This window comes from Dendropsophus ebraccatus, chromosome 5, assembly GCF_027789765.1.
Source record: "Dendropsophus ebraccatus isolate aDenEbr1 chromosome 5, aDenEbr1.pat, whole genome shotgun sequence".
In the NCBI taxonomy this organism is placed as follows: domain Eukaryota; kingdom Metazoa; phylum Chordata; class Amphibia; order Anura; family Hylidae; genus Dendropsophus; species Dendropsophus ebraccatus.
In genome coordinates, this window is record NC_091458.1 from 50,604,580 (window position 1) to 50,621,057 (window position 16,478).

The 16,478-nt window shown below is 40.6% G+C and overlaps 1 protein-coding gene across 1 annotated transcript in view; it reads right to left on the reverse strand.

Annotated features, from left to right (window-relative positions):
• Window positions 1-14,643: 14,643 nt before the first annotated feature.
• The window catches only part of GPD1 (glycerol-3-phosphate dehydrogenase 1), a 42,064-nt gene continuing 40,229 nt past the window's right edge, over window positions 14,644-16,478 (reverse strand). The window contains exon 8 of the mRNA XM_069970156.1: window positions 14,644-16,272. Coding sequence (XP_069826257.1) covers window positions 16,176-16,272 — 97 coding nt within the window. The 3' untranslated portion in view covers window positions 14,644-16,175. The remainder of the gene's footprint in view (window positions 16,273-16,478) is intronic.

The following is a 16,478-nucleotide window of genomic DNA, read 5'->3' on the forward strand; positions in this document are numbered from 1 at the left end:
TGTAGTAATATGTATGCCATAAAGAAGGTAGGAGTGTTGTAATAGGCATGTTACATAGAAGGTAGATGTGTGAGTATAGAGGAGGTGATGTGTTGTAAGAAGGGAGGTAATACCAGGAATGTCATACAGAAGGTAGTAGGATGCAATAATAAGCATGTCATACACAAGAGTCTAATGACAGGCACGTCTTTAAGAAGTTCGAAGATGTAGTAAGAGACATGTCATAGAGAAGGTAGAAGAGAATAATAATAGAGAAGTTAGACATTGCCATTTCAACAGACTTTACACAAATGAATAGTACAATATATCTTATCAGAGAAAAATGTGTTGACTCTAGGATTTCATTCACTCTGAAAAACAGCAATATTCCGGCTTGTCTTTTCAAGACAGAATAACAGCTAATTGAGGGATCACTGGGGTGCTAATGTACACATGGTAGCTTATCGTGGAAAGAGTGTAATAATAGATGTAAACAATACAAGGTTAATAGGTTAGGTGGGTGAACAAAACAATTTTATTGTTTACTGCATTATATGGGCCCCTATTCTGGGAGTATCCTGTCTATTGGTACAGTCCTTGAACCACGCCAGTGAACCTGGACAATGAGGGGACTACTTATCCGGCTCCTGCACCTCAATGTACCCCATATCTGGTCAGGGGGGATAGGCACAAAGCCCAAGGGGCAAAGAGGGGAGCAGTATTGCATCTGTCTTCCTTCTGTTATACCTGAGGTAATACATAGGGTTCCTGGGCCTTTTTTCTCATACACTTTATAATAGATGTGTCATTCCAAAGTCTAAAGGGTGTAGTAATAGAGATGTCATGTCATCTTGTGTAATGCCTTTAGGGTACTCGCTGTCTTTGTCTCTTAGAAGGACAGCACACACCCTCAAGATATGGTCCCCATCTAATCCCTGCTCAGCACCACCTATATCAGACAGCTTCACCCACACCAGAATGCATGAGCAATAAGGTTCCTGTGGGTTCCAGCAGATGTGTTTCTCTTGTGTGATTCTATTTCTGTATATAGCCCCCTCTTGTCTTTCACCTCATCTGTTTGCTTGTTCTGACTATAAATGCACCCTGCCTGCCCAAGAGTCTGTACCCAGATTTATACCTGGCTCCCTCCTCTAGTCTTCATATTGGCATCTCTTTGCCCGCTGGCCAGCTGCCAATTATACTGAGGTCACTCCTAGAGATCGCAAAATATTATCCTCCTGCAGCAAAGATATACTTATAGAATAGGGTGAAAAAGTGAATACCAGGGGGCTGCCTAGATAACACCAGTGGGAGTAACCTAAAGCCAAACCAGTTAGGTGACACAGTGGGTCCACACCAATCTTCTGTTTCGTATGTAATAATAGACATGTCATAGACAAGACAGAAGAGGTAAAAATGGGCAAGTCATAGAGAAGGCAGACAAAGTAATAATAGACATGTCATAGAGAAGGTAGAATATGCAATAAGTCATAGAGAAGATAGAAGATATAATTATAGGCACATCATAAAGTAGACAGAAGAGGTAATAATAGGCATGTCATATAGAGAAGGTAGAAGATATAATAATAGGCACATCATAGAGAAGGCATAAGGTGTAATAATTGACATACCATAGAGCAGACGTATTAGGCCTGTCATACAGGAGGCAGAAGATATAATAATAAGCCTGTCATAAAAAAGACAGATGTGTTAACAGGTACATGATAGAGAAGACACTATATGTAGTAATAGGCATGTCATAGAGAAGACTGAAGAGGTAATAATAGGCATGTTATAGAGAAGACAGAAGAGGTAATGATAGTCATGTCATAGAGAAGACAGGAGGTGTAATAATCGACATACCATAGAAAAAAAAGAAGACGTATTAGGCCTGTCATATAGGAGACTGAAGATGTAATAATAGGCCTGTCATAGAGACGACAGAAGAGTGTAATACTAAGGAATTTCAATAAGAAGACAGGATGTAGTAATAGGCATGACATAGAGGAGGCAGAAGAGTTTATGTCATAGAGAAGATGTAATAATAGGCATTTCAAAGAAAGCATAGAACATATAGTAGCATGCATGTAATAGAGAAGGTAAAAAATGGAATATCATACATGTCAAAGAGAAGGTAGAAAATGTACTATTAGACATGTCATAGAGAACATATTGGTACATATAACAAGAGGCAGAGAAGATATAGACAATCTAAACCAAACAATATTAACAAAAAAGTAATCCAGTTCAACCAAGGAAGGGCATGGATGATGGATACATTCTATATTTCTACATACAAATTAATGTTATTTTACTCTAAGAGAGTTCTTGCTTGAACTGTTTGCTGTGATGGCTCCTAAGGGGCCTGCTCCGCAGATTCACAGTTCCAGTGGTGTAGAAGTCTTGTCTATACTTAATATTCTTAATCAACTAATTTAAAGGAAAAGTCCGGACACAGACTTATTTTTCAAAACTGCACTAGTCATGTCCCCTTTATTGCCCCACTTAGTAACGATGCCTCCATTTCTACTCTTAGTAATTACTAGAAAATGTACCCGGCGCTGCCCGGGTATAAAGTGTCAATGTGTTAATTAGATTTGTTCTAAGGTGCCCAGGAGGCAAAGCTAAAGGTATTGTTTCATCTAAGTTAATCAGTGGAATTAGTGTATACCTGTAGTGCATAGTTGGAGGGGTTCTGTATACCCACAATGTATAGTTTTTAGGGGTCTCGCATATCTGTAGTGCATAGTTGGGGGGGCTGTATACCTATAGTGTATAGTTGGGGGGGTCCTGTATACCTGTAGTGTGTAGTTGGGGGGGCTGTATACCTGTAGTGTATAGTTGAGGGAGGTCCTGTATACCTGCAGTGTACAGTTGGTGAAGGTCCTGTATACCTGTACTGTATAGTTCGGGGGTCCTGTATACCTGTAGTATATAGTTGGTGCTGTATACCTATAATGTATAGTTGGTGGAGGTCTTGTATACCTGTAGTTTATAGTTTAAGGGTCCTGGATACCTGTAGTGTATAATTGGTGGAGGTCTTGTATACCTGTAGTATATAGTTTGGGGGTCCTGTATACCTGTAGTGCATAGTTTGAGGGTCCTGTATAACTGTAGTATAGAGTTGGTGGAGGTCCTGTATACCTGTAGTGTATAGTTTGGGGTCCTATATACCTGTAGTATATAGTTGGTGGAGTTCCTGTATACCTGTAGCATATAGCTTTGGGGTCCTGTATACCTGTAGTAAAGAGTTGGTGAAGGTGCTGTATACCTGTAGTATAGAGTTGGTGTAGGTCCTGTATACCTGTAGTGTATAGTTTTGAGGTCCTGTATACCTGTAGTGTATAGTTTGGGGTCCTATATACCTGTAGTATATAGTTGGTGGAGTTCCTGTATACCTGTAGTGTATAGTTTTGGGGTCCTGTATACCTGTAGTGTATAGTTTGGGGTCCTGTATACCTGTAGTATATAGTTGGTGGAGGTCCTGTATACCTGTAGTGTATAGTTTTGGGGTCCTGTATACCTGTAGTGTATAGTTTTGGGGTCCTGTATACCTGTAGTGTATAGTTTTGAGGTCCTGTATACCTGTAGTTTATAGTTTTGAGGTCCTGTATACCTGTAGTGTAAAGTTTGGGGTCCTGTATACCTGTAGTATATAGTTGGTGGAGGTCCAGTGCTCTTGTAGTGTATAGTTTTGGGGTCCTGTATACCTGTAGTGTCCTGTATACCTGCAGGGTCGTATTTACCATTAGGCACCCATGGTCTGGTGCGTAGGGTAGCACCTTGCAGAGGGGCAGTACCTTCCCATTCAGACTTGCCAGAAAATCTTTGGTCAGGTCTTGTATAGCGGTGTTATCCAGTCACAGTATGGCAGTATTGGTCAGGTCTGGTATGGCAGTGTTATTCAGTCACAGTGTGTCGGTATTGGTCATGTCTGGTATGGCGGTGTTATCCAGTCACAGTATGGCGGTATTGGTCAGGTCTGGTATGGCAGTGTTATTCAGTCACAGTGTGTCGGTATTGGTCATGTCTGGTATGGCAGTGTTATCCAGTCACAGTATGGCGGTATTGGTCAGGTCTGGTGTGATGGTGTTCTCCAGTCACAGTGTGGTGGTATTGGTCAGGTCTGGTATAGTGGTGTTATCCAGTCACAGCATGGCGGTATTGGTCAGGTGTGGTATGGCAGTGTTATCCAGTCACAGTATGGTGGTATTGGTCAGGTCTGGTATGGCAGTGTTATCCAGTCACAGTATGGTGGTATTGGTCAGGTGTGGTATGACAGTGTTATCCAGTTACAGTATGGCGGTATTGGTCAGGTCTGATATAGCAGTTTTTTCCAGTCATAGTATGGTGGTATTGGTCAGGTGTGTTATGACAGTGTTATCCCGTCACAGTATGGTGGTATTGGTCAGGTCTGGTATAGCGGTGTTATCCAGTCACAGTGTGGCGGTATTGGTCAGGTCTGGTGTGGTGGTGTTACCAAGTCACAGTTTGGTGGTATTGGTCAGGTCTGGTATGGCAGTGTTATCCAGTCACAGTATAGCGGTATTGGTCAGGTGTGGTATGGCAGTGTTATCCAGTCACAGTATATGGCAGTATTAATCAGGTCTGGTATGAAAGTGTTATCCAGCACAGTATGGCGGTATTGGTCAGGTCTGGTGTGGCAGTGTTACCCATTCACAGTTTGCTATACCTGTAGTGCCCTGTATACACATGTACTGTATAGATGGAGTAGGGGGCCCTGTATATACATGTACTGTATAGATGGAGTAGGGGGTCCTGTATATACATGTACTGTATAGATGGAGTAGGGGGTCCTGTATATACATGTACTGTATAGATGGAGTAGGGGGTCCTGTATATACATGTACTGTATAGATGGAGTAGGGGGCCCTGTATATACATGTACTGTATGGATGGAGTAGGGGGTCCTGTATATACATGTACTGTATAGATGGAGTAGGGGGTCTACCAGTTATTACTGTGGATGTTGTGAGGCAGCTGCCCTAGCAACCATTGCTCCCTGTGAAAATGAAAGCAGTAATCCTATTGGTTGCTAAGGCTCCAACTGCCGTGTCTGCTGCAGCTGATTATATCACCTGTGTTTGCAGTGAGATTTTCCCATTCATCTCTATGGGGCGCCGCTCTTCCCCCTCCCCCTCCCCTCCTGTACATCTGGCGGGGACGAGACCTTCGCAATAACCTTCCCGGGCACCCAATGTATCTGTGTGCCAAATTTGGGGTCAAACAGTTCAGGCGTTTGGAAGTCTATAGAGGACAGACAGACAGACAGACAGAAGGACAGACAGACAGACTTTGATTTTTATGATATAGATATCTTTATTTGTGCCCTCACTTAGGTATGATGCCCCCCTTATTGCCCCCTTTACTACTGTACTGATTCTCCTTCTGTGTAACCTATTCATGTACTGTGGCCAAATAAATATATTAAAAAAAACACTAATATTCATCCTGCTCTGTTCCCACAATGCAAACCCTTTACCTTTCAGGCCTCCAGAGTATGAGCGGATGCCCAATGCAGAAACCAGTCCCTGCTGCCTAAAGGGTGCCGAGCTGAAATGCCTGCAGTCAATAAATGTGAATAGTTGATAGGGATAGTTCCCTGTCCACCATTGTTGTCTTGTAAATGCAGTTGAGGTGGACAGTCATCCAGAGGCACAGGGCCGAAAATTCCAGGGAGCAAGTCATGCCCAGTGCTAGGGACACCACTGAGAGCACACTACATGAACAAATCACTGAATATGTAGAGTGCGCTGTGCTTTGGTCACATGTATAAATTTAGGAGTCATTTAGCAGTCCAAATCTGGTGTCACTTCTTTTTAGTGCATATGACTATAGTGGTTGATGCAGCATGATCATTTACATACCATACGTGACTGGGTTAGTCCAAGCCTACCTGAGGGAACCCAAAGGCCAGTCTACCACATAAGAATACACCATTTCTGTACTTAGCAGGTGGCTCGTAGATTTTGCACAAGGGCCTAGGAGCTGGCATCCGCTATAAAGGTCTGCACAGTAGATTACCTAACTAGACAAAAGATAGGGGCTTTATGAAACATTGTACCTGGTGAGAGTTTGTGTGGAGGAACCCTGACCCAAGGGCTAATGGGCAGGGGGGAGAACTTGGTAAAGAAATGGTAAAGAAAACCTAATCAGTACTATAAAAATCCTGAGTAATATTACAAAGAGCCAAGGTCATGTGTACCACAGCAATCTGTAATGTGTAATGTCTGTACATAGGTTAAAATGTAATAAAGTATTATACAGAAGTCCTTATCGTACATTACCTCCAAGCTTTGTGCATGAAGCTATGAACATTGTTTTTTTTCCTTTCTCAAGGAATACTGCGGCCCCCTTTGTGCAGGGAGCTACAGTGCATCCCCATGCGCTGAATATGAATGGAGCCATTGGCTGCCAGATGGGCCTTGGTAAAAGGAAATCTTCAGAGGGGATGCAGAGTGATGGCCCCTTTATTTATAGAATTGGTGTTAGAGTTTCAGAGGTTGGATGCCACCAATGACAAAGTGATGATATATCCTAGCAATACAACATAATCCTTTGGAGTTTCCAACCAGAAGATGTAGCAACGGCAGATACATTGGGCCTTGAGGCCTACCTCATGACATTGTAAGTTATAAATAATTCATCACTGATTATGTATAACTGACTGGATAAAGGATGAACTTGATGGATGTGTCTTTTTAACCTACGTGTAATTTTGGTTGACCTTTTACTCCTCTCACTGTTTTGGGATGCCATAAATCCATCCTGGCAGAAGTGACCTATCCCACATTTCTTCAACTGTTCACACCTTCTCCTGTAAACTGTAGGCACTGGGATTATCTTTTGTTGCCAATGGGTCATTTCGACTTGTAATATGATTTCTATTCAAATACACATACCCAATTCTAGTAGAGCACAGTCACACAAAGCATTTGGTGCAAGTTTTTCTTAGCTTATTAGTGTCACTTGTTCGGAGACTACATGCTGAATTTTTTTTTTCTTCATTGCTGTTTTAATGTTTTCCTATTTTAATATTAAATGAGCACTGTCATAACCAATAGGGGGTGGTGTATGTGTGTGAGAATATACTACATCTTTGCAATTTACTTCAATTTATATTTTGTCTGTTTTCTATATGAAATACAATGCTATAAAATTGGCCACTAGGTGTCTCACTTACTGGGAAACTCCAATCAAGGCTCCATCACTAATGTCATTTGGTCTTTAGCAACAGCAAAAAAAAAAAAGAGACCAGATGCAGGAAGTGATGTCAGTTGTCTATCTGCTCTGCACAGACTGGCCAAGTGAAGATGGATGCTGATTGGCCAGCAGCCATACAAGCCCCTGTGCACGCCCCTGTACATGCCTCTATGCACTGCTGCAGCTGAGTAACCTAACTGATCTAAGGACCCGCCCACCAGCTCAGAGTGACATGCAGAAACATTAGCAGCACAATGGGGCACTAAATGGACTGTCAGAGCTGCTACGGTATCATAAAATCAAAACCGACAGCATTTATAAGGCAACCATTAACTATATAGCTGCAGGGTTTTGTTTTTTGTTTTTTTTAAATATGTCATGACAGATACACTTTAATGGCTAACCCTTGTACTTTTGTATTTCTTTGAATATATTGGGGTTACTGCTTGGAGTGACACCACCAGACCTCCACACTGACACTGTGACCAGTGTCATGTCACTTTCCATTTTGGAGAAGTGCACTTCTTGATGGGGTCAAAGTAGGAAGAAAGCTAACACAATGGATTCAGACAAATGAATAAGTAGTTCATCGCTCATACAAGGAGTGAGGAGATTTAAGTTCAATGTTTGACACTATAAAGAACTGGAAACAATGAGAAAAGAAGATGGAAAATGGTAGAGAAGACAGTGAAAAGAAAGATTGGGTCAGCAAAACTGTAAATGCCAATTTTAGGACTCCTAATAGAATTGTTTCAATCTTACAATAAAGCTATAGCACAAACATGAAGAGAAACTAACATGCCTCTATATGGCTATATTCGCACATCATTTTTGCCATCTGAGTCCAAATAACAAGCCCTAGTGAAGGCCCTCTTTTATACAATAACAGCTGTTATTTGGCCTCAAATGGCCCAAAAAAAGACGTTGTAGAGAACATTGTGGGCTATTGCAGTATAGCTAGGCAGATTTGACACTCAGGATAATGGGAAAGTTGGGTTACAGTGGGTCAGTCTGTAGCGGGAGATACAAAGAAAGAAAAAACTTAACAGAATTCAACAGAATTTTTGATGCAGATGCTAACATTCCCCATACTGACCTTAGGGTGAGCTCCTAACACGGTCTGTGTTCCAAAAAAAATACTAAAGGAAAAATGTTCCTCCTTTACAGTTTACTGTTCTATTTTTATTAATTGCAGATTCATTAGATAGGACAATTAACAGACAAAGCAGATAGCTGATATGGCTGTGCAGGAATTTAGCCCCTTGGGGCTCCACATGAATCAAAGCAGTAGTGACACTTGCCCAACAATGCCCTATTGTCACACAACTCATTCTAGTTAGGCTGGCACATTCACATGTTGTCACACAGCGGCTATAACCACAGTAATGTCCTACAAACAAAACAGACAACTGGGATCATTTAACCTATCAAGTCACATGTACCGAAAACAGCTGCTTTGCTCTATCTGGGTAAGTTCCTCTGTCTAGGATATGGCCCTGCACTGTTTTCTAGAGGTTTATGGCATGGGTTGGGGTGATCTCTGACTGTTTAGCACTGCATAGTGTCTGTAAGTGTAGCTTTTAGAAAGAAAGTCTCTGCGTTCTCCATACGTGTCTGTTCACTATCACAGCTGGTCTGTCCCAGACAGGGAAAATGGCAGAGCCAGACCCTGGCTAAGTTCAGCAGGGATGCCTGATCTGTGTGCATCCTACTCCACACAGAATCAGAGAACTAACTAGGTGATGCTACACTTCATCTCCCCAAGTAACTACTTCCTACAGGGTGTGTAACAGTCCCTGTGAGTGGGGTAGAAAAAAGGGTGCAAAGAGAAGAGAATAGAGATAGGTAGGAAGAAAAGTGCATCTCTCATTGGTGCACAGAATCACATAATAAGACAGTAACCCTCTAATGACTACAGCTGAGCAATACATACAAAGTGATACATAGTGACATCTAGTGGTGAAACTTAAATACACCTTCATCACCACGCTACTTTAAAGTACAAGGCTTTTACGACAGGTGCCTAAACTAGAAACACCTGTGGTGGGACACCACATTAGCATTGCAATAACTTCTGTGGGTGTTGTATGTTCTATATCCACTTTCATTTTTTATTTATCTAACTCTTCTTGTGTTCTCAGACTTCTGCTTGTGATTTCTTTACTTCCTGTAACGTCACATTCAGTATTTGTTTTCTGTTCCTTCCACAGAACATGATCACAGGTGGAGTCATCAGGTGGGTGGGGCAGGTGTCCCTCCTATGGGTTGGCTGGAATGCCACAGAGTTTTTCCCTGCCCCTGTAGGCAGAGCTAATATTGGAGCAGGGGCTGATAGCTACCTTGTGGGTCGCACAATGGTAAGCCTTATTGTTGACAAGACAATAAGGCTGATAGCTACCAACAAGGTAGCTATCAGCCCCTGCTCTCATCCATTTCAGGTAATCCTTACTGCTACATATTCTACTGAACTCCAATATTAACTCCGACTTCAGGGGCAGGGCTAAAATAAGTAAACAAAGTAAACTCACCTATGACTCTGTAGCAGCACTCCCGGGTCCGGTTTAGATACTTACATGACGTCAAAGAATGTGCAGTGACAGCATTTCTGTGTATATAAAACCAGAATACGCCTGCAGACTTATGTGGCAGACCTATTGCAGGCTACATCAGGGATGGGGAACCTGCAGCCCTCCAGCTGCTGCAAAACTACAATTCCCATCATGCCTGAACAGCCAAAGCTTAAGCTTTGGCAGTCTAGCTAGATGGCAATTGTAGTTTTGCAATAGCCAGAGGGCAAAAGGTTCCTCATCCCTGGGCTACATTATATGGTTTCAGCCTGCAACTCTCTGCTACTCCCAGAACACACTTCATTTACTCCCCATAATGCATTATATCATTTAGAAATCAGTAATTCCCAGGTACATATCTGTCAATTTTCACCTTCTAAATGATTTCTCTGAAGGGCACTATGTGATCGGGATGGCCTCCTGCAGAGTTTTATTAAAGCACAGCTATGCACAATGCAAAAAAAATTCCCAGGATCACAGCAGGTCCTCTACAATGATATAAACTACACAATCACAGGCTTTACAGCAAACGCCTACACACTACAATGCATACTAGTGGATTAATGAGAGTCCACAGCCACGTACTACTAACAGTAGAAATAACTGTAATAATCTTCAAAGCTACAATTTCTCTCAGCACCTTCCAGTCTTCAGACATTCTGCAACAAATATGATGATGGAATTAAAGCTTCAAATCATTTTAAAGTGAGAATATCCACCATAACAGACAGTGGGGGCTTAAAAGTTCATGAACCCTTTAAAATTTTCTCTATTTTTCTGCATAAATTGGACTACATCAGGTTTTCCAACCTTATAGCAGATCAAGAACCAAATCAAACAAATGAGTCAAACATATTAGACTTTTCCCACATATGTTTTATACAAACGAACACTGGGCTTAGTTCATTAAAAAATATATATAATTTTTATTATGTATACATTGGTACCAAATACATATTATATCTCATTCAAGTAAAATTAAAAAATGACCACACAAAGTTGATTAAAAAATATTACACAAAAAACTGGTGCCAGCAGATATAAATCATCATGGAAGGTACAGCTATGATAATATCTTTTGTTTTAGCACTCTACCTCAATATGCTGCACAGGGGTATATATGTATCTGGGAGCTAAAAAGTCTCCTAATATCCCATATGCTTACATATAATTTACAAGGGGTCTAAAATCAACTACCATTATCCTCTAGTTCTATTGCACTCACCCATGCTGCCTGAACACCAGAAAGAGCCGTCCCTACGTACGTTTCGTTGTCTTCCTCAGGGAACTCTCCCACATTATTTCCCACATATGTGTTAAGAATGCATTCTGAATGTTGTGGAAACTATGCCCGTCCTCATTTTTTTCTCCAATAGTTGCAAGATGTCGCCAATAATGCCAGGCATTGAGGGAGAAATAGGGCTTGTTTTCCCATAGCATTCCGAACACATTCTAAGGGTACGTTCACACGTAAAGGATCCGCAGCAGACTTGATGCTGTGTTAACTTATTTAGTTACATTGATATCAAATCTGCTGCGGATCCTGTACGTGTGGACACACCCTTAGGCCATGTTCCTACTTTGTAAGACACCAGCCGTTTCGTGACCCGGCCGGGTCACGGAACGGCCGGTGTCTGAGAAGATCATCCCGGCCGGATGATCTTTACTGCCGCTGAATTTGGATACGGGTGCATCCGTGTGCCCAGCTGGAGCCGCACGCTCCATTGTGAGCACTGACAGGGTTGTCTGCGGCCGCTATTCACTGAATAGTGGGCGCAGAAAAAACTGACATGTCAGTTTCTTATGGCGCCGCTAGGGATCTCTGCTGGAGTGTATACTATGTGATCAACAATGGCCGTGATCACTACGGTACTTACGTAGTGTGAACATAGCTTAAAGGCTTATGTGGAAACCCTGTCTTAGGAATCATGCACACATCGGGGATTTAGGTCTGCTAGCTCCATGATATGTGAAAAAGCATCTGTAATTGCATGTCTTTTTTTTTTTTTTTTTCTTGGAGCCATTAAAATTGTCCAGTGCTAGTTTTAATAAAGTTACTATCACATTGCTGACATCACATCTGTGTTTTTCACCGATTCACAGATGCTACATCCGTGGAATCCGTGAAAACACAGATTTGATTGATTTCTATGGGGGATCCGTGCCGTGAACAGGGTCCACACTAGGACATCGCAGATCCACAAAAACGCAGATCATGGGAATAGCCTAATAGAAATCAATGAGCCCTAAAATTGTCATTGATCATGGGCAACTTTGCAGGACTTGTCTATAAGGCCTTAGGGTTCGCAAAAGCTAATATATGTATATGGTTTGCTAATACTCGGTTCAGCTTTTTCTGACATGTATATGCTGCTCCAAACAACGGCAATGCAACCAACAAATCTCCTTCCCATTGATTATACATGGAACTGAAGCTCATAACCTTTAGCTGAAGTAGTTGCAGTCCCACACCCAACCCATGGACATGTAAGATGTTTTTTAGAAGAAGATAGCTATGTTTTTTAATTCCAGAGCTCATGTTACAACTGTACAAAGAAAGCGCTTATTATTGGTGGTTGCAGAAAGCCAGAATATACTGCACAATATTTCCTTTAAATGCTTTGGGATTCAATCCGCAGTCTGCAAAAAGCCGTAGTGTCAGGACAGGAGAGGTAGGGACAAGACACGACAGTGAGCCCTACAGCTGAGCCCATCCACTGTCCCTACCTACTTGGCTCAAACGGCCCTAGGTAGCCTTGGACAACCACAAAGGCTGTCCCTGCTTTGGTATAGGTGCAACACAGAACGAGACAGACAAACAAACAAAGGGAGAGTTGACAAGCCAAAGTCCAAACCAAACGGGCAACAAAGTACAAAGTCAAGTAACAATCGGATAGTCAAAGGTCAGGCGGAAGGTCAGGTAACAGGTCAAGCAATCAGAGGGATTAGCAATGGGGATCGCAGGAATAGACAGGGGGAGCTGGGATCAGGGTATGAACCTTAATAGCCAGCACTGAGAGACTGGCTCAGCTTTCTTTTATGAGGATCAAGAGCCCGGTCCAGATCCCCATTGGACCGGCGCTCTGATCCTCCAGGTTCCAGACAGGCAGAGGAAAAAGTCAATCAAAAGACTTGATCAGCTGCAGCAAGTCTAGCAGAGCTCTGAGTAACTCCTGCATTGCCAGATGCTGAGAAGCAATCGGGTGTGACACACAACAGCGAAAACCAGGCCCAGTTCACACCAGGCTACTGCACATTCCTGACACTGAGGAACAATAAACAATAACTTCTAACGACTCTGGATGGGATCAATATTTTATCTTATATATAGGAGGCTCTTCCATGCCGCTTATACTTCCTGACCCAGTTCATCTATTAATGTATACTGAGGGAAGCAAACTAGTTGTGACTACAGTATTTATGAAAGTCTACTGTATATTGATGGGAGTCTTTTCAGCTGAAATGTTTTTGTATAGTAGACGGGACACATGTAGGGGATGTTTCTGGCCTGGCCTGGCCAGGAGCACTGTATATATGGATCTTGCCACCACAGCATGAAAAACACAATTGACTGTATCTGCAGCCGTACCAGTAGATGCTTCCATTCTGTCCCACTGACAATGGGTCTTTTATCTTATATTTGGACCATGTTCAGAGTTCTGCAGGGCACAGCTGGTCTATTATACATATTACCCTAGATGTGGCTTGCTGAAACTTAGTGATAGAATAAGCAACAGCACATTAATTCACTAGTTCATTGGAGCAAAGCACTCTCATTTTACACATGTATGATGTATGGAGCCGCTGATGGAAAGCAATTTATTCAGAAACTTAGACGAAAAAATGAATATAGTTCCAGTACTACGGAATGACAAGATTTAGAGTGATGTCTACTGTGACATTACATGTACTGGTGTTCAAACCAAAGCATCAGTTCAGCTAAATTACATATAGATATAAAAGGCTGAAACGACAGAACGCAATTATTTGCAAAGCTACAAAACATGGTGACATTTGACTTTTTCTGCGCTGTTAAAGATCTTACCTAGAAGCTGAAATGTATTTGGTAAATCATTTTTCCACTCAAATAAAGTCCAACTTTCTGTGCAGATTTTTTTCTTGCAATATATAGTGGTGAGAGCTTGTATTTTCTGTGCTCCAAATCCCCTTCCACTTTTTTACAGATAATAATAATAAAATTCTGGTCACCACTAGTTTATAAGCTTACTGCATACTGACTCCTTATTCAGTTTAAGATATAAACTGTATTCAGTAAACTACAAAGCTCCCTCTAGTGGTGGCTACAGTAAAACACAATTTTATTTTTCTAACTTATGATTACCATACAAAACATATAGTAAAACATTAATCAGCATCAAATTGTGGACATATCTAGATTAGTAAAGATAATGGTAACAGGGTATAAGGCAGCCATATACAGTCCAGTCTATAAATGATACTGTACAGAAGAACTCCAGTTAGTGGGATCAAAATGTATTTGATAAATCTATTTATAAAACAGAGTAATATATAAAAAATTATGTCTACTATTATTATTGCACCAACTGGAGAACCAACTATTCTTCTACTGCACAATAAAGTAGATGGTTGATACTTTGGTGGATACTATAGCATTCTATTAAAACAAATTTCCTACATCCTTTCAAGTTATACTCACAAGCCTGGAAGCAGAGTTTTATACTTCGGTTTATCAAGATACTCATCCTAATGTTTGAGTGTAACATTTAAGGTAGTATGATACTGTCATCTTACCTGTGCCCTTTAAGCTTTAGTACTAATATGACACAATAGGCTTGTTTCCTTAGATGTCAATACACACACCAGTAGATGAAGAAAAGTTCACAAACAACCATTAGTGTTATTCGTCCATTTTAATCAAAATACAATTTTTAGGCACAGATTACAATGGAAGAAGTATTCAGGCATTTAAACAATGGATGGACTATAAAGGATTCAATCTCGCAGTGTCTCCTGCTATACAAGGAGGATTTGTTAACTTGCAATTACAAACAGAAAGAGTAAAAATGTGCTTTAATTCACATGCAACAGATATGTTGCAAAAATTTAGGTAATGAAAAGTATCCAAATGGGGTTTTTTCTGCAATCTCTTTTTAAGACTAAATGGAGTTAAAAAAAAAAAAAAAGTAAAATATTGCAATTATCTGAAATCCATCCAGATTTTGATGCAGATTTAGGCTATGTTCATACAATGTCAAAAAAAGATAAAATTTTCAATTTAAAAAGACATCCATTATTACCGCAATGTAATTGACTTCAATGCAATGCATTGAAGTCAATTTAATGACGGACGCCCAATGCGCACAGTGTATAAAATGATAGACGTTGTCTGCGCCAATGTCAAAATAATGATCACATCAATTATTTTTGGACGTCTATTTCAGACAGCGGATGTTATTTTTTAGTTCACACACAGTTTTTCTTTTTTCACCGTCCTTTCACCGTTTTTACTATAAAATTCAATGAGTTTTCAATTAAAGGCAAATTCACAGGCCAATTAGTCCACCCAAACTAGTATAATGTACCAACAGCCGTTATTGCACTGACGGCAATGATGTAGAGGAAAAAATGTTGTGTGAACATAGCATTATATATAGATTTTACAATATGAAATGCCCAGAAAGTTCCTTATTTTCCTGCGAAAAATGAAACAGCAATGATGTAGAGGAAAAAATGTTGTGTGGACATAGCCTTATATATAGATTTTACAATATGAAATGGCCAGAAAGTTCCTTATTTTCCTGCGAAAAATCTGTTGTTTTTTTTTTAAATGCATGGAATTTCAGCATTATGTAGATATTGCCACTGAAGTCAATGTGGATATGGATTTCACCTTTAAATCAGCACAGATTTTAGCCGTGTGAACATGCCTTTAAATGATTGTAAAACATCAGATAAAAATATTCTCATTCAGCTCGTTTTCAGAACACTCAGCTACCTGGAGTAGCCATCACTATTATGGGTTTGCCTACTGACAAACTGTTCTTATCTCTCAAATGGCCTAGTATTAAAAAAGGGATCTATGTAAATTATATAGCAATATTTCTTTCCTAAAAACAATAAAAAAAATTCCCTTTGGGAACATACCTTCAACTTCTCAAAGCAAACATGTCTAGGGCTGAAAGATTCCAACCCAGCAATGCTTGCATCAACAAAGGCTTCTGGGTATGAGCAGCAAACATAGCTAATCTCTGAAAATCCAGGCAATGGGGTGAATGCATTCGAGTAGTAAGTTCATGATATGCCTATGAACAGTGTACACTCACAGACATACATCAGACATGTGTATAATATGGGATCATTTGCCTTTTTTTATGGAAAGGCCCTTGAAGTGGAGGGCTTAAAGGTCGGAGTTTAGGAGTTAGATTACATGTGCTCAGGGTGGTTCTGGAGGCAGGTTATGAATTCTGTCACTGGTTTTCCCTCGTAGCAGATCTGATATACAGCAGTAAAAAGTGGAAACCTAGAAGGCAAACAAAACTGTGTCAAAGGTCTGGTTACAAAATCCTGGTTATTCCAAGCCTGACTATATAATATAATAAGAACCTTAATTGAAATGCACAATAAATATAAAAAAAAAATGTAATGTGTGAAATAAGAGCAAAAAACAAACCCACAAATAAAACATTTTTGCAAAATGCTAAAGGTCTAAATTTACCAGCATTTATT